Below are 20,296 nucleotides of genomic sequence, written 5' to 3' on the forward strand. Positions count from 1 at the left end.
AAAATGTGTATCCAATATTTATTGCTCTCTTCATGTTATTATATATACACTCAAGCATCATAACACTTGATAGAATATTTACAGTGATTATTTTCTATCATTCCACACTGATTCTGCACTGTCATATGCTGTTTCTGCGGGCTCTGAAAGTGAGAAAGAGATTTTTACAATTCCTGAACATTGTCTGTACAAAATATGGAGTCAACCCAAAAAGACCAGATCCTGTCTGGAAATAATATACTGTATGCATAAAGATGAAGGCTGTAAGATGCATGGTGCAACGCATGCAGAATGATATGCTTTTGCTCTCCCTGAAATTCATAGCTAAATAGAGCAAGAAACATTCAAGTAAAATTTCTGACTGAAATCACAATGAAAATATTCAGCTTGTTTCTGCTTCCCCTCCCAATCCCCGCAAAATCAATTTAAAGCTGTACCAAACCATTTGCCAGACTTTCAGATTCTGGTAAACAAGTTTCTCCAGGGACAAATAAAAGCACTCACAAACTTACAGCATTCTTCTTTCCAGTTTGCATTGAGAACTGCCAATATTTACGTATGCAACAGTTGATTCAATCATTTTTCACAACACTGAAAGCATTCAGTGAAGGAAAAAATTGAAGATATTCAGAACCTAAAATAGCATGTTTAAGTATTTCATTCCTTTCTTGGAGATTTTTCTATTGACTCCAATTAATCTTTTATGGGCTTGTGAACTTAGAGATTTTTCTTTGTAGGAAAGAAGTTGATTGAGTTAATGGGCCCTGCCAGCAGGTTGTTCCAAGCTTTATTTACAACACCTGGAATTTTTGAAAGTTTTCTTAATTATTTCCTTGTGAATATATTTTATATATACATATATATATATAAAACTTAATAGATCATGCTAACAAAGTCTTTTTAGGGCCAATTTTACCCTTTTTTTGGATGACACTCTCTTCTCCATTCACTTTATTTATAACTGTGCTTAATCATCAAGGAACTTTTTAGCACATGTTTAGCATGCAAAGCAGAATAGTTCTGGGAAGAGTAAAGACAGAAGTAATAAAGAATTATGTGAACAGCTAAGGGTAAAAAGTTGATAATTTGAGGAATATAATTTTCCTTTTCATAGTAAGAGAGTGGGCATTCCCAAGCCCTAACAAAGACAGTGGCACTTTGAACCTGGTAAGCTCCAGATCTGAACGGACACCCATATGGACATGTCTGCAAAGCTGACTAGAGTCACACAATTGCTTTATTGCAAGAGAAATCAATGCAGGCACATGACTTTTGATGCTGAATACTACTGGCATTTCTTTCGCCAAGACAGATTCCAAAATCAGCCATGAAGCCACACTTCTCATTCACTATCATCTAAATAAATAAATCTGAGGATACCTGGTTTTTAATGGTACTTTTCATGTATTTTTATAGAGCTTGGGCACTTACAACATTCTGTCATTCTACATATTGCCTTAGTAGACCCTAGCCATTTAATCCAACACCAGAAATCCAATCTTGAAGCAAATATGCTGGCTTGAAAATCAAAGCCACAACACGTATCTTGGGAATTATGGGGGCAGTGGGTTGCAATTATTTTCATTTAGTTTTTTTTTTACCCTCTGAAGACCAGGTGTGTGCTGAAATTCAGGATTTTGGTCTGGTCCTTTCTCTTTAAAAGGTATCAGTTACCACATGAGCTCAGTGTCAGAATGCAATGCACTACAGCACTTTCAGGACATCTGATTTCCAGTGCATCATATCAATTTACACCAAGACCAGGATGTAGCTTCACACCCATCTTTAGCTCTGGCACAACGACAGTGATTATAGGCTGCAACAAATTAAAGTCTAATCAGTTCCTTTCCTCATCCTTCCCATCTGTATCATGGATCCTCATTCAGTTGCATTGCCAGCCTGATTCTTTCAGAAGGTTTCAAGTAACAAGGCATGCTACTAATGTTGCCTCAATCTTCTGCAGTGCTGCAGAATTTGAACCCACAGTAAAACTAAGGTCCTATCAATTCATAAATGTAAAACTGACTTTGATTCTGGTATCCTATGCAGAACCTGCCTCTGCACAAGTGGTTTGCATGATCAACATGGAATCAATGTGTAACGTGGGCAATAAATAAGAGTATTGTTGCTCTGGTTTAAAGCTGAAAAATGCTGCAAGCTTGATAAATTTCTCCTTTTTAGAACAAAGGTGAAATAGCTTGGAATTCACCCTTCCCCACTGCTTCAGTTTTTCACCTGTTCCCTGAACTTTTGCTCTACAGGTACGCAAAAGGAATTTGAGAATTTGACCAAGGTGCTTTTTAAATTCTAAGGACTGGTGAAAGAGGAAATTGAACACTGATCTACCTTTAATGTTGAAAAACAAAGAAGAATCCATTTTTAGTGCAATGAAAACGTGTTAACATTTCAAAATTATAGCCCTAAATTTTTAAACTCCAAAAAAGCTCTCTCTTTGAAAATATTAGAAAGTTTACAAATTCTCTCAAAATTACCAATGCTGCATGTAATCATCTACTTAGCAATATTTAAGTACTCTAATCTCTTTACATTTTTCTCTCTCACATACAAAAAATATCACTGAATATTATTATCCACAGATTTACTTGCTTTCCCAATAGACTATCTTTAAATCCTCTTTAATATGAGTTAAAATCTCTAGTCATGACAGGTATGGTTTTCTCATCTAGTGCTTGAAAAGCACAGTGTTCTCTGTAACATGACAATAGAGCAGGAACCAGTACGGAGAAGGCCTTACAGCAAAGCTTACCACCTTGCAGCAGTTCATACCAATAAAAGTCTAGTTCATACCTCTGTGATTGGTAAGGTCTCTTGATCCCACAGGCAGAGGTGTATATTGTATCTCTGGAGAGATGGAGGCAGCATCACCAGAGGCCTGTGTGATAAAACAAGTATTATCAGTACTCTGAGTGAAAGTCAGTGATTACACAAAGAGGATGCACCTGAAAGATGAGTGCTATAACATGGTTACAGGTGCACAGAGTCACCAGCTGTGGAGGATTAATTTGTTTTTAAGACTGCCTGCAATCCTTCAATGTAGCTGTACTCACAAGAGTTTACAGAATGATCTTAGGTATCGTTACTAAAAGAATATTTTCATACAGCTCACAGCTTCAAAAAATTACCATCTTTATCAGGAAAACTCTGGGCAATGTTAAAAATGTTCTTCTTGATAAGACAGATTAATATTTACCCAAAGGAAATTATGACTAAGTCCACATGTAAGAAAGGAGTCAAAAAATAGAACACTGGGATAAGATACCATACTTTTCAAAACTAAGCTAAAAAATGATTCTGCCATTCCACTGTCCTCTGTTCTAAATGAAGGGATCTCTTAAAAATTATATTGCTTATAATGCAAAAAAGCAGAGAAGTATATAGAATTGTTAATAATAAACACTAAAAACCCACACCAGAAGTTTGAAGAAGTAAGTACCAAGACAACTTGCTCAGAATCCTTAAAAGCAAAATGTTAAGGGAGAGGAAAGGAAACCCAAATCTTTCCCCATAATAAAAATTTCAAGATCCTATGATTCCAATTTTAAAAGATTAGGCTGTAGAGCTATAGTTTGCAATAAACTAATCTTCGTCCAGTTGGATGTTTCATCTGAAGAAAAGAGCTATATAAAGCCAAGACAAGTCACATTTACCATCTTGTTTTTTAGTTATAGAGCAGCAGTGTTGCATTGTTAGGAGGAGATATGAAAATAACGGATCTTGTTGCTGAATATGAATCATCATCACAGTTTTTAAAATTCAGTTTAAGTTAGATGGATTGATAACATATTCAGGGATAGAGTTTGCTCTGGAGTGTTTACAGTCCACCCATTGCAACGTACATAAAAAGATGATGGGTTTTAATGGAAGACACAAAGGGCAGTGTCCACTAAAAGTTACATGATAATTTCTAATAGAAAAGATAAGGCAAATAAGAGAAGAAATACAAAAGTTAAACTATTTCTTGAATCTCATGATAATTTACAAAAGGAAGTCTTGAAAAAATAATTGCTGTTTTCTATGCAGGTTATTCCTTAATGATATATTGGTTTATAAACTGCAAAAGTCAATCAAAGGAATCTACCTCAATCTTACTTATTTTATAATTAATCATATCCTCAAAATTTAGAATTTTTTTAAATTGAAATTAATTCAAAACCAGATTTACAATGTCTGGTTAAGATAAAAGTGTAAAATAGGACTATAATGTTTTGGAGAAGAAAAAGCTTCAATACTAATTCAAATCTTAATTGCCAGACTAAACCTGAGAACAACAATCAGAAATCCACGGTAATGAAAATTAATCATGGTAATAGTTTGTTAAAGGCTGTAACTTATCTTCTGTCATAGCTGTTGAACTCCTAGATGATAGTATATTAAAATGTTAAGAGGTAAGTAACAGAGCAGATTAGTACACTAAGCTTTTGTTCTGGAGACCAGCTATCAATTTCTTCAAAACAAACATCTTAATAGATAGGTTTGCCTAAACAGCAAGGATGCTACTTATCAGATATGAATAAAAACCTAGAAAATCCTGCCTCTGCTGACTCACCATTTATAATACACCCTTTTCAGGGTACCTCCTTTTCAGAGAGGTAATGCTATAGACACAACTCTCACCTTCAGCTAGAGTGAATAATACTTTTATTTTAGTGAACTGTAAACATGCAGCTCAATCTACGCTGGACTGGAAATCTTTCCTCTGAGGACCAATATGAGCTGAGGGCACATAACATCTCAGAAGATGAGATAGATGCCCCTAACACCCAGCAATGTGACATCTGAAGAGAATTCCAAGAACAGGCATCTGTTCACAACTATTTGTTTTCTTTGGGCTGAGTTCTTCCTGTCTTAACAAGAAGAAGAATGTCACTAACTATTTAACATTAGACTTCATCCCGGTAAATCACTCCAAAAGATGGAGGAATAAGTGGTCTCATACTGTACACTCTAGATGTTATCTGCTTATTCAAGTGTACTTATTTGGGACTCTGATAATAGTGAAGGATTCTCTTTGGTACTTTTAATCTCAATTTAGACTGCTGACAGCTTGATGATAGGTTTTCCTAAAATTACTGGAAGAGGCTTTGCCTTTTCAGCAATATACCACTGAGTGAGCAAAATTCAAGAGCTTCTAAAAAGGATATTGGAGTGAAGGGGCAATTTAGCTTTATTTCCAATTTTAGGAAAAGCAAGAACAGGAAGGTTTGTTTATTGGTGTTTTGCTGTTATTTTATGTGCAGTATATAATTCCCTGTCAAATACAGAACAGTTTTCATTACCTTTTAGCTAAGTATTCAGTTGGAGCAACTTTAATTCTATGGAATATCATCCACTTGTTTTGCACAAACACTAGTTGGAGTTCTGAATAACGTTTCTGAGTAAGCCTGTGCACTAGCAAAAAGACAACTATTTTTTTTCCCTTCCACATACTGACGTTTGACCCTAAGCTATTTTCCAAAGAGATTTGTATAGATTGTATTACTCTTCATATTCATAGGAAGACTTTGATAGTGACAGTATCGACATATGACAGTTATGTCTTCAAGTGTTGGTGACATATGCATCAGAAGTTCTTGTTGCAGTGGAAAGTAACTACAAATACAAATAGCTTTGAGGGAAGCTGGTTAAAATGGTAGCTTCAGTTTTATAGGAAGAGGTCAGCAAAGAAATTCTAACAGAATTATTACTGGAGAAACTTGTATTCAAAGTCATCCAAGTTTTGCAGTATATCATAGAAGAAGGTATAAAAGTTACAAGGCCAATAAAGGCAAGACTACACACAGCCTGTGCACATAACCAAACTCTTGCTAAATTGAGGTGTCTCTGTCTTCGTATTAACCTGCAAGTTTTGTCCAAGCTGAGAATTGTTGTACTTGATACTAAATAGACAGACTGTAAAAGAGTACCGTATTTTCAAACCATATTCATCAAAATTACAGATACTGTAGAAATTGCAGTAGGAAAAAAACCCCAAACAACCAAACAACAAAAAAAACAACCAAAAAAGCCCTCCAGAACCTAAACTTTGAGTAATTTTAATTAAAGCAATGGTTATTGCTTAGGTAATTTTAGTTTTTGTTGATGAGTAGCAGCGCTACAGGCTTGGGGAGGAGTGGCTGGAGAGCTGCCAGTCACAGAGGGACCTGGGGGTGTTGATTGACAGCCGGCTGAACAGGAGCCAGCAGTGTGTCCAGTTGACCAAGAAGGCCAATGGCATCCTGGCTTGTGTCAGAAATAGCGTGGCCAGCAGGGATAGGGAAGTGATCTTACCCCTGTACTCAGCACTGGTGAGGCCGCACCTCGATTACTGTGTTCAGTTTTGGGCCCCTCACTATAAAAAGGATATTGAATTACTCGAGCGTGTCCAGAGAAGGGCAACGAAGCTGGTGCAGGGTCTGAAGCACATGTCGTATGAGGAGCAGCTGAGGGAACTGGGGTTGTTTAGTCTGGAGAAGAGGACGTTGAGGGGAGACCTCATCACCTTCTACAATGGCCTGAAAGGAGGTTGCAGAGAGGTGGCGATGACTCTCTTTAACCAAGTAATAAGTGATAGGACAAGAGGAAATGGCCTCAAGTTGTGCCAGGGAAGGTTTAGACTGGATATTAGGAAGCATTTCTTTCCAGAAGGGGTTGTTAGGTGTTGGAATGGGCTGCCCAGGGAGGTGGTGGAGTCCCCATCCCTGGAGGTGTTTAAGAGTATGGTTGACATAGCGCTGAGGGATATGGTATAGTTGGGAATGGTCAGTGTTAGGTTAATGGTTGGACTAGATGATCTTCAAGGTCTTTTCCAACCTAGACGATTCTGTGATTCTGTAAGATGTGGCTTGATATTAGGCTATATTGGCATATCATTAATACCCATTGATATTCTTCTATTTGTGTCACATAGCTTGTATTTGTAGCCTAGTATTTCTCTACTAATATTTACTCTTATTTCTAAGGTATGCCACTAGTTCTTTACACACCTATACACATCAGTAACTGTAGTAGCCATTAATGTATTATACTTGATATATACTTACAATATAGATTTACATATATACAATATATGTTACAATATATACAATATGTTACAATATATACAACTATATACTTACGATACAGGAAGACCAGCAGCATGTTGGCACATTCCTGAGAAGGGTTCAAGAGATATACAGTGCACTTATGGAAAGATGTGGTAAGTAAAATTATTTCAATACACACATGTACATACAAAGATTTCCTTAGCCAAATACATTTAATTCCCAAATATTTTCAGAGGACGTCACAAAGACAAATCTTAGCTTGATCAAGACATCATCCAAAAGAGAGATGATACAGTGCAGAATGAGATGTGGTAGCAAAAAACAAAATAATTAAGAAAATATTATTTATTATAGAGCTCAAGACATAGACTAAGTATTCTCTTGTATGTTACCTTAGAAAGATTTTAAGTGCTTGGGATTTCTCCTTTGCAACATGTTTCTCATCTAGTATGGGAATATCTCAAATCTCCAGCATTTTAGAATGTGACTCATTTCAGGGAACTGATGAAGAGGCAAATTTCTTGGGGACAGCATGATACTCCTTCTCTAAGTATGACCCACAATTATCAAGAAATCTTGTGTTCTGTGATACTGTTGTTTATTTTCATTCATCACAGTTTTAACACTTGTCAAAGTCATCTAGTAGTAAGGTTGCAGAGAAATGACCTTAGCAACTTGAAAGCTTGTTGCTTCTCATTCGGTGATTTACATTCAAATAAAAATGGAAAACAATATTGTGACATTGCAGTGATCAGCCCAATGGTACATATCACATTATCAGATGCAAAACTTGGATTTAGTAAGAAAGTATGATTTATTTCAAAAGATTTTTAATATATCCACAGGGAAACTGCAATTAAGAATGAAGGAAATCACTGCATCATCCATTTTTTAAACTGACAAAAACATTTCTCCAGAAAGGTATATGATTAATGGGACAATCTGTGGTATAGTTCCAACTTAAAGGATCAACTCATACTTGCTTTTGAAAAACTTTTCCTTTTATGTAACTAAACAGTAATATTTTCCTGATAAGCTTATTCTGTCTCAAATGTACTCAGTGCTTAAAATTAATCATATTTTAACAGATACATGGCTTATTATAATTTTAAGAAAAGTCTGCATAAACATCTACCTAGGCTAAGGACCCATTTTGGATTTCTTGAGCACACATATCTTCCCCAAGACAGACAATGGCAACAGTCTTCAATCATTCATATATACTTTGAAAACTTGCCTAAATATGTGTATATTAATATGTCAGCAATGTGTTGATTCACCCCCTTTGTAACACTGATGGCAGCAATTCACATGTCTTAACCCATGAGTATATTGGACCATCATGACTTGTTCACATTTGTGATAAAATGTACAGAAACCTTCCATGGAACTCCTCCTGAAGACTTTTTTCCCCAAAATTTTAGACATAACTAACTAGAAATTAATTGTTTACAGATTAAAGATGTATATTAAAATCGTGCATAAATTTGCAATGAGGTAAACAGTCTGCCTAATAACAGAAAAAGATTTAAATGTATTCATTTTGGGTTGAATTTATGACATGCTTGCAGAGAGTATCAAAACACTACTTTAGAGGGACCGCTTCTTCCCATGAGTTTGCAGAGTACCAAGCACAGTGGGGCTCTGATTTCACTGTGAGGTCTTTGCCTTGTGATTGCAGAAAATATTACAGGAAACAACAACACACCAAGTCTTTAACCATTCCGTCCTAGAGAATGGTTGGGGAAGAACAGCTTTATTTACAATGTATTTGCTTTTCTATGAACTCAGGAACCATACAGCCAGTGAAAGAAAGGGATAAAGGAGGAGACTAGAAAATATGCAAAAGCAGGACCTGACAGCACACTGTATATGTCAGGCTACAAAAGGTCTTTCTTTCTTCTCCCTAGATGTGAACTAGACTAGAAGTCTCAAATGGGCCAGTCGAAGTTTGTGACCCATCCCAACAACTTATTATGTTCTGGAAAACCAACAGCTGGCATGGCATGCTTATGTAGAGAGACAGCTGCCCTTGACGAAATGGGATTTCCTGATTCTCCTTCTTCACAGCCAAGCATAGTTAACTACGAGTTAGCAGTTGCCTTTACCAAACCTCCAGTATAAATTAGAGTCACTTTAATTAAGGGGGAGAGGAGGAAATAAATGCATGGTGTTATCACAACTTTCCCGATCTCTGCAGGCTTACTGAGATGACCTCCTAACCTGGCATAGCAATAGTGATTTATTTTAAAATTTGGTTTCAGACGTTTGACTACAGTACTGAAAAATAGAACAAAGTAGATGAGTTTTGGATGGAAGGTGGGAAGAAAGGAAAAGGGTTTCACCCACTTTTGTCTCAATCTCATGCCTTAAACTGTCCTCATATTTTGCCAAATGTCCCAAAGATCTGAATTACTTTCTTTCATCAGCAGCCATTTTCAAGAAAATTAAAAGTAGTAATTTAACCAGTCTTAATAAGGACAAACATAATTTGATTACTCTGAACTAATATGCCATTTTAATTTACTTTTATAAAAGTGCCTCATTAGAAAGAATTTCCTAGGGAAATTATAAGGAGTCTTTTTCCCAAGGTTTTTTTCTCATTAATAATAAAGAGAATTTATGAGACAAGAAGGGAACTTAAGGGCAGTTATTGGTAGGATAAGGGATTTTTTTTTGCCTTTATGATTTTTTTACCTGCTAATCTAATACTCACAATAATAACTTTTTAAAAAATCATAAGGAGTCTGACCTTCTAAGTCTGTGATGCATAGCTTTTAGTATGATGTGGAAGTGAAAAATGTTTTCCTAGTATGCAAACACAAACTAAAGTGTGAAGGGAGAAAAAAACCCAACTTTGTAACATTTAGAAGAAAATTAAGTCAGCCACACACTGGCAATTCTGGCTCTCAAGAGTCTGGGAATCTAATTAGACTAAACATAAAAGTTTCATAAGTTTAATCCCCAATTTCACTTTTCAAGGAATAAAACCCCCCATACTTGGATGGTAATAGTAAGGGAACATCCTGTGTAGTATCAGGATATACTGTACATCTGCTGCAGCAAAACAAATTTGTAGAGACCAATGGTTCAAAAATACAAATGATCTGCTATTTTTAGCAACCACACACATTCTTTCAAATACTTTCAGCTGCTCAGAGAAGTAAAAGGGGGATTATAATTCAGAAAAGCCAATCCTCTTTGAATCATGGTTTGAGAAACAGTAAAATTTAAATGACTCCGCTTTCCAAATTAAATCTCTCTACTAGAGATTTCCTTTTTGTATTTCTAAACACAAGAATAAACAAAAATTTATCTAATACTTATACCTATGTTAGCAAAAACCGCTGCAACTCATTTCTGACATTTTTAAATTTAATAAATAAAACAAGTGTTTCAGCTATAATCAAGACTGTGACGTTGAACTTAGCAAATATTCATTCTGGACATTTTAGCAGCCTGTTTTCATATGTGATGGTATTAATAGAGTAGGCCAAATTATTGTAGTAATAGGTTGACAAGGAGAACAGTGATCTTATATTTTGGTTGGCCTTCCAATTCCAATAACCTTTAACAGGAAAAAGCAAGAGAATTTTGCTTATTTAACAGAAGTAGTGGAGCTTAAGAAGATTCAAAGCATTTCAGAATATATTTCCCTTATTCTCATATAAGAGAGAATATCACTTCTCACTTGAATTTACCTTTTGGTTTTCACTTAATGTTAAATTGCAAGGTTGAAAGCAGGGTGCAACTGGATCAAAAATGTAAATGAACATCAGATAATTCTTATGCATTTAGGCTTAATTGAGTGTAATCGATATGTCTGGTGTGCAGCCAAATTCAACTATTGTGAAAAGCACCTAATGTATGGACATTATTTTTGGACTACTGAATGCCAGAAAATAATGAGCTGGCATTCAGCTTTGGTGAATCAGACCTTGAATTTTCATCTAAGAGCAGTTTTGAATTATTACTGAAGATAAGGTGTAAATGTGCAGGGGAATTTTATCCATGTTTCTCCCATGAATCATAAATGAGGAAAAAAATTACAGTCTAAATTGCACTTAAAAGGAATAAAGTCTTTTCATGTCATACATGATTTATCAAAATGATCTCATTTTAAGAGTACTGTGGTGTATCTTGATTAATAACATTAGTAAGCATGATGAATGGCCTCTTTAATGGTAACACAGAATTTATTGGCAAAATCCCTACTTCTACCAAAAAGCATGGGAAGTAAAACACACAGCAGCTAGTAACTTGCAGAAACAGCTTAAGTAAACTCCATCCTATATATTTTGCATTTAGATATCTCTGAAAATTTGCAGTTTGAGTTTATTCTCAGGTTCATTTTGAAAACAAGTAATAGGTTTTACCTAACGTTGTAGGTCTATCCACTACAAACGTCACTTTGCGGTTCCCTGCAAAACAAGATGAACTTGGCATGTACTGTAAGAGGATGTAGCGTATTAAGGTCTTTCAAGAACATCAACCCGTCCCCTTATGACCTTTTTCAATATCCTCTTCATTTTGCTTTAATATCCTAAATGCTTCCCTTCTCCCATTACTCCATCTTCCCCCTCTTCCCTCCCCCCCTTTTTTTAAGCCTGCTCCAGCCTGCCCTAACTAATTTCCTTTTGGGCTGACAGATCAGAGGCCTTCCTACCACTGTTCCTTTTAGACCTGTGAAGCCCTCCTCATAATCCTGCTGCTTGTCCACAATTAATCTTTCCAGTTGCCACATTATTAACACTACCACCCACAGACAGAGGATGCCTGAGCACGGCTGGACACTCGCTCCCCACTAGAGCATCAAAGCTGTCAATCACACACTATCCAGAAAGTTGCCTGCTGTCAACATCAGAGGTTTTCATCCTCTCCTACTCACTGATCAAACATTTTTCTTCAGAAGATTAATTCCAAATCCCCACCCATTTCCTCCCATATCCTCTTTCCCTTTTAGGTTTACTCAATGATCCATCTTCTGTATGGAAAAGGAAGCAGTGTATAATAGAAATCTTTTCAAAACAAAAGTTCAGCAAAACTAAATTTAAATCCCAGCTTTTATCAACCTCTTCTCCCTCCCGTGCAAGTTAAACACCTTAAAGAGCTTGGATTAGACCTCATCACAAATGCCTTTCTTTGATCAAAGGCTCCAAGACTTTATACAAATATAATCACAAGGCAATGACTGCATCTAAGGAGCCTGAATTGATTTGTTCTACTGTAACATATAGCATACAGAAACACCCGTTAGGTTTTTTGACTTCCATGACCATTGTTTTTCAATTTAATATCACTCAAAAGGCAAGAATTTTAGCATCTTCTTAACACTATTTTTTCAATCTCAGCAGAAAAAAAAAAAAAAAGTGACTTCTTATTGCATGGTATTTGCCTTGTATCTTTTTAAAAATCGTATCTTAGCTACCTACATTTAAAAGTAGAAGGATGCAAAAGATTCTGCTGCTCACTCAGTTCAGTTTAATGACTTGAAGGAAAGTAACTTCACTATTATCACCTCTCCTTAATCATATACCAGATTCTAATATTTTCATTTGTGATGAGATAAACTTTACTGCTCAAGTGGGTCAGTATCTTGTATTATGGTAGATAACAGGATCTGCCTCTAAAGGAGCACTTTAAACATTCTAGCAACACAATAGTAAATGAAAGGAATACCCATTAATATAATCCAACAATCTATTCACTGTAAAACTTAATGTTAGCTTTTAAAATAAGAATAAATTCCTTTAAAATCACACTACAAAATAAATTCAAAGTTCCTAAATAATACTCATCCCTAAAATAGATTTTTGAATGCTTTTTCTTCTCTTAGACTGGTATTAATGAAAATCAGGAAATCTAAAGACCCCCAAAAGTATAAAACAATAAAGGAAAATCTCCTGGCCTTGACTTCTGGTCTGGGTTTGGGAAAGCATCCAAGCAACAAGTATACATTTTATCTTGCATTTCTTTACCAGCATTTTTACCTTCTTCACCTTCTGGGAACACACATGCTACCTTCTTTTCATTTACAGCATGCAGGATCCAATGGGCATACATGCTAGTAAAACAAAGTGCAAGGGGAAAAAAAAAAAGTAATAAGCCTGTCATACCCCAACTCAGAAAACTGCAACAGTTGCTAGAGAATTTTGAGTTGTCATAGACAACTATCCTTTGAAGTGTCTTGTAAAGCCAACCACAAATGAACTTGCAGATGCTAACCTTTTTCTAAGTTTCCACTACATCAGTGCCCAAACATGCCATTTATTGCATTTCACTCATTGTCCAACAGCCCTGAAGGAGTGAAAGAACAACACTGAGTTTTTAGATATTACAACTTCAACAGGAGGTGCAAAAGCATAAGGAAGTTAACGTAAGGGAAGTACACTGATAATGTATTAGATTCCAAGTTTACTTCAGTCTTTTCCTGCAATATTTTTCAACTAATTATATCACAACTAGAAAATAACACTATTGGAGTAATTGCTGAGATTTATGCTATGCGGTCGCATAGCAACAGGGTACAAGCTACATATAAACACAGATGCAGAACTCAAATACACATTACATACAATACAGTAACTTCTTACTTTACATAGACCTGTATTTTGAAATACAGATTTTTTCCAATTTGATGTCCATAGATTCTTCAAAAGCAAAGACAGACAGAATCAGCAAGGTAAATTGCTTTTTTTTGGATAGGAACTGCTGAGACTGTTCCATAAATTAAATTAGTAACATAATATCATCACTTGCAAACACATTCAGTGACAATCAGAGAAATGCAAAACTGCATATATGTTTCACTGACCAAGCATAACTGCTGGCAATGTTAGAGGTTTACTTTGCTTTGCTATTCCTTTTGCCATCCCCTGCTTGCTTCATTTTTTCAGAAGCACAGACAATGCCGCAAAAATTAAAGCTAGATCCTAAAAATTATAAGATAACAGTAGTTTAATGACTTCTGTTGAGTTGCACTGATCTCCTTGCTTAATAGGCACAGGAATTAAGAAATGGGAAGGTTAAAAACGCTTTCAAGGCATCTCCATTCCGTCGTGTGGGAATGAAACTGAATTGCAGCTAAAACCTCTTGTCACACTACTTAGTCAGCAGAAGGGGGTGCTGTAGTGTAACCTATTTAAAATGCAAATAGAGTAACTTTTGTAACAGCAGATTAAAACTAGCGTTTTATTCACTTGGCATACCCACAGCATACTGACTGCTGGAATCAGACTTGTCACTGCACACCGCAGGTTATTAATAGAGCTCAGAATGGTGTTGCTAAATGTGCAAGTTAAAAGCAAATAAACAAAAATGGATTTATCTGTGGTATTTGTTCTCTGGGAGAATTCAGCAAGGCCTGTCTTACACTGCACGTCTGTTTATCCAAGATCACTAAGGCTCAATTTTTGGGGTTTTGGGGTTTTTTTTTAAGTATTTGATTGACAGCCACTTACCACAGCCAGAAGTTCTGGGGTATGTGATCTATAAATTAACATTCTAGAGAAAAGCACAGTTATTTTCAACCTGGACAAATAAATCTATTGAATAAGACACACAAGAAAGAGTCTGTGGTGCATAACCACTACTTTCTAATAGGCCTTTCTGGACTCTCATGAACTACCAGCACATGAGAAAACACAAAGTCAAAGGCTTCAGCAGAACCAAATCAACACATTGTGCTATGGCTTTACACTTAATTTTCCTACAATGTCAGGTGTTAGGGCAGACGAGTGGGTTTCCTCTCTATATTAAAGCCAATTCCTCTGTTCTTCATCCTGATCTCTCAGAGACTCATCAAAAATGCAATTTAATTACATCTCCTCCTCCACCTTCCCCTCCCAGAAAGAGTGTAAACATGACTCCTTTTTATCTCCTGATACATCTGGACAAGTAGACAATGTGCTAAAACAAAATAAATCTGCCCTGACAGTCACATCAAAGGGTTCAGCTAGGGGCTTGCAGCTACTTAAGGCACAGGAATGTTGTTGCTAAGCATCGCTCTACAACCTATCAGTCCCTTAAAGAAGAGCTTTTTTCTTTCAGAGGGAGATGAGGAAATCTGGAGAGTGGGAACCAGACTGCAAAGGGAGATTGGGGATTTTGGAGGATTTTGAAGCTTAAAGTGAATTGTGTGAAGAAAAGGGGGTTTGGTTTGGTTTGGTTTGCCTTTTGACATACAGGGGCAGGGTGTGGGGGGGAAGCAGGGGAGGAAGGAGGGGTTAAAACTTCTTAATGAAACATTTTCTGAATTTTCCCCTTGGATAAAACCAAGCAAAGTCTTTGATATCCTTTTCCAAATCGCTGTACTTACTGTAGATACAAAATATAAAGTGACCAAAAGCAATAGGGCTGGGATACCAAGCCTGTTAAAAGTATATTGCAAAATGCATCCCATGCCCTGCTTTTCTGTCAAGCACTTGATAAATACATGTACGTTCCTAAATATGTGAAACCAGGAACAGTGTCCATATCTAATAAACATGCTCTACAGAGAAAGGAAACTTTTGATACATATACACACAACACACTTTGATGCTTGATTTACTAGTAAAGACTATTCCCTTTAGAGAGAAGCTTTCATTGAAATCATCAGTCTTCCACACCATGCCCTGCAGGATTTAGTTTGTGTGTGTTTAGTGCTTAAAACTCCAAATGAAGCCAAAGGAAGGTAAAACCATGCTAAAATCAGACCTTAGAAAGATACTAATCATAAACACAGCCATGATAAAATGGACAGCTAAAAATTTGAATACTCTCATCTCACAGACATAAAGACGTATCCAAGACAGATAGACAATCCAGCTTGAAATGTATGAAACAATTAGTTTCAAAGCTTAATCATGTTGAAGAAAACCAGTAGTTCAGTTGCAGCACCACTGAGAGGTGAATGAACTTTGATCACTTATCTTTGGCTCCTAAAAACAGTTTTAAAAAAATCCTCTTTCTTTCTTAAGAATTAAACAAAGAAAATGTGAAATGGACTCATTCTACATGCAGGGTAACTATCAAGAACATGAACAATTACAGAGCCCATGATATTACGCAAATAAATAACACTTAGCATTATCTTCAGCACTATCATATTTATTAAACACTGACTGAGGGCAGCAGTAACCATTTTTATTGTCCCATATAGCTCTTATTTTCTAATTAAACAGAAGGTTATTTCCACTGCCAATGCAGCCATTTATCTTATTTGAGTGTTACATAATACTTTTTGCCAGCCAAGCCTGACTATAAAGTGTTCTGTGTGGTGAACTGTGGCCCAACTTGCTTTCCTGTTTGGTAATCATAGAAATGGGCCATTTTGTGCTGTGTTAATAAATAAACTTTTTGCAATTTCTCCTAAAACATGATAAAGCTTATACTTTGTCCTACCCTCTAGCTTCAATACAAGGGCAATGAGCTGTATTATTAAAGATATAGGTCAAGCAAACCTGATGATTTCAATCCTGTGGGGTGCTTTAGAAACTGTTGTCATATTACTGAGATCATTCTGCTGTTCCTAATTATTCCTCTTGGTTGCTTCACATTTCAAGTGATTTCTCTCACACTTATGTCAAAATTTATAAGCTGCTCTGTGTAACAACATTACATTATTTCCTCACTTGTTATGGTAATATAAGACAGAAACTAGGAGAATGCTTTAATCCAGCTGACAAGGATAATGTAGTCTAGAAATGTAATAAACTTTGTATTCTACTAGAGTTGTGTTTTTTTTCCTACCATGAAGCATTTCATATAGATAGACATCTTAGAAAAACTAATTGCTACAATAACTTGAATATCCTCTTATCTGAGTTGCTTTCATCAGAAAAAATGCATCAGCATTAAAGTGTTCACTCCGATAGCTTGTGCATTCTCCTTATTCCCATAATTGTTATTCCACAACATTCTGTTGACTGTACTGTAAAACATACTGCCAAAAGGAAACCTATTTCCAGGAAATCTGTGCATCACACAAACAGTGCAAAACATTTGTAATTAACAGGCTGGGCTTTAACAGTGCTGTAACACATCTTGGGCTGACTGGCACAAAATTTTATTTGCACTAAGTAGTTTGAAACTGGGAAAACATAAAATCAACTTTATGTGATAGCTTCATGTTCTACAGTGTCTTTCCAAGGATTTCAGAATGTAAGGAAAGCTGCCAGTGGAAAAGGTAGTCTAATGAAAGGTTTGAATTTTAAAGCTAGTGTGGGTACTGCTTACTGTGGGCGCTAACCTGCAGAAGCATCATTTCCTTCAGAACATACTAGAGGGTACAAAATGATGTTAACCCACACACACACACAAAAAAAAAAAACCCAACCAACAAACAAAACAAAACACAACTCCAGTTAGAAAATGTCATAAGAGTAGTTCAAATATGACATCAATCCCAGTATTTCTAGGGATAATTTTGCTGAATTAGTTTGTATGTGCAATTTGCTGTATTCGTCAAATGTCCAATGGGTTTTTAAAGTACTTTTAGTCATGAGCAAACTGAAAAAACACTAACAGATTTGTAAAAAAAAAAGACCTACTGCCTCACAGTTTTGAGCTCTATCATCATGGTAATACGAGAGCAAGTCCACTGCATCAAATCCATCACACAATAAGATAGGAATAGGAGCACTGGTCTACAATGGCAACCTTTAAAGGAACTTTTTCCAGATACATGAAAAATAATATTTAATTGATCATGCTCACAGGAAGCAGAGAGGAGGCAAAGATGAAGCTAGTGTTCCAATTAGACATACTCACCAACAGCATAATCAGGAAAAAAAGAAAGGAAAAATACAGAACAGATTTCTGCTTTTGTCTCTGTTCCTCCTTCTGTCTTCCTTTACAGAGTTGATGACCTGACTGAAAATAAACTTGGCAAGGTGTGAGGATGTGGAGGGAGCAAGAGGCAGAAAAAAGTATCTTCTGAAGGGTTTCACATCTGGAGCCCAATTAGAAGAACTGGAGTCTTTCTCATGCCCTGACAGTTGGCAGGGTGAACTGTTCATATGTTTATAAAGTAAGATTTCCCTCTTCTGTGACTTCTTTCCTAGACAGAAGACTCAGCATGTATGAAAGACACACTTTGCCTCTTCCTTTTGGCTTTTCAGCTACCACCTGTCAATATGTAAAACCATCTTGAAAGCTGACAATTTTAAAAGTGTGTCTATGTTCAGATTTGTTTCCATAGTGCATAGCCAAAAGAAGGCAAAGTTACAGCCAATTTTAAAGCTGAGCTCTAATGGAAAGAGCATTTAGGCCTTATGACTAACACAACATAATACAATACAAATACAGAAATTTGAGGGATATAAATCATGTGATTAACAAATATATTATTAATTTGTAAAGCATCTGCTTAGAAAATAAACTGTGATGGGAATGATTAACCACAGCAACAGGAATTTTAGGATCTTCATAAATGAAGTCATGAGAGATAAGAACTCTCACAAAAGCATTAAACTACAGTGCCCAATGAACACACATCGGTATATTTACATAGTTTTTAGCGAATCAAAATAAACTAAAAACAGTGGGAGACACTAGACACTATGAAAGGGGGAGGCAGTCAGAAATAGCTATGGAAAATACAATTATATAAATTTGTTAAAAACAAAAACCACAAAGGCAAAAGTGGAGTACACAAAAAACACTGTTGCAGTGTTAATGATTTAGGATTTCTTAACTCTATCGAAAATAAAGAAATGTCCTACATAAAGTAGCTCAGAGCTGCCTGAGACTTCTTGCCCATATTTATATATTAGAAATGCATAACAAATGGTGGATGAACTCCATAACATACTTAACCTAACTAATTTTTATAATTACTTTTCTTGAACTTATTAATAAATTATGTCCATTTTTATATTTCATTTGGAAGATACCTTCACCCTGCATGAGAGGAGAGAAAAAACAGCAGAGGAGTTGTTTTATCTCAAAAGTCTGTTTCCAAGCTCTGTGTGTGGGTTTCTAGAGTTCAGACTGGCCATGAAATACTGATATGTGAGAACTTTTTCTTTCTTAAGGTGATGGATTTAATGAATACTGTCCTAAAATGCATTGGGTTCTGTCTCTTTGAGAGGCTTTCTATGAAGAAATGTTCTAACTAGTGGTTCCTATCCATAAAATCCAGAAAGCACTTGACAAAGTCTATCCCTCAGCTCTAGAAACTATTCCCCAAATTTGCATAACTTCAGGACATACTACAATTCAGGGATGAGGGGAGGGCCTTTGTAAGACAGAGTAACTGTTCATTTATAGGACTGTTGAACTTTTTCTGGTTTCAGCTGTTACTATGGTTGCTTACATGGCTGACATGTACTGAGCACTTCCAGTCTTGGCTAAAAAACTGCCATCTATGTACAGTTTGTTGCAATTCTAGGAAATCTGTTCCAACAAATCATCATTGCCATTAAAATTCTTCTTTTTTCTACCCTGGGTGTGTAAACTTCAGTTACAACAGCTTGTTCTTTTCATATCCACTGCCAATTAGATGGAAGTTCTTAATCTTATTTCTGATATTGCTGTTCACTTGAAGCAATGCTATTGACATAGTCTGATCAACTCTCCTCCTAACATCCCTTTGGCTACCCAAGACAGACAGAAATTCCTGGAATTTCTCAACATATATTATCCAGTCTTCTAAGAAATCACTTGCCTTGTCTACCTCAGTTCTCTCTTCAGCCTCCCAGCAACTGTCTAGAAACACAGGCTTCTCCAAATCTACACATGGTGTTCTCGTAGCAGTTGTACCACTAAAAAATACAATGATAGTATTAAAATTTCCCCTCATACTTGATACCCTATAGGAATATCAGATGCGTGTACTAAAATCTAATGATTTTGTTTTATCTCACTAATAAACAGGTTACACAGTACCAGGCAAAGAACTGATCTCACTTTATCAATATAAAACATGTTCACTGGCACTTAACTCACTGAACATATGCCATGTTGAATTTGTACTATTCTAGCCTCTGAAACAAAATAGTGTATGCCATATTTGCTTAATTAAATTACAAAACCAAATTAAAGTCATTGTTGTTATCAGTACTGAAGCTCACAGCTTGCACTGACCAAAGAGAACATGGACTAAAGGAACAAGACATCCTTCTTTCATTCCTGTTCTCATCTGACCCTCTTACTTTACACCAGCAGTTGAATCTGCCACCTGTCAGTAAGACTACATTTTCAGAAAAAGTATACACATTTACAGAATGTAACAAATGCATTGTGAATCGTAATATTGTTCACAGAAGTTG

At 36.0% G+C, this 20,296-nt stretch overlaps 1 protein-coding gene across 1 annotated transcript in view; it reads right to left on the reverse strand.

The window, feature by feature from the left end:
* LRMDA (leucine rich melanocyte differentiation associated) overlaps window positions 1-20,296 on the reverse strand; it is a 693,265-nt gene that overhangs the window by 108,903 nt on the left and 564,066 nt on the right. Inside the window, exon 6 of the mRNA XM_074874568.1 lies at window positions 2,809-2,893. Coding sequence (XP_074730669.1) covers window positions 2,809-2,893 — 85 coding nt within the window. The remainder of the gene's footprint in view (window positions 1-2,808; window positions 2,894-20,296) is intronic.

Source organism: Strix uralensis, chromosome 7, assembly GCF_047716275.1.
Source record: "Strix uralensis isolate ZFMK-TIS-50842 chromosome 7, bStrUra1, whole genome shotgun sequence".
Taxonomy (NCBI): domain Eukaryota; kingdom Metazoa; phylum Chordata; class Aves; order Strigiformes; family Strigidae; genus Strix; species Strix uralensis.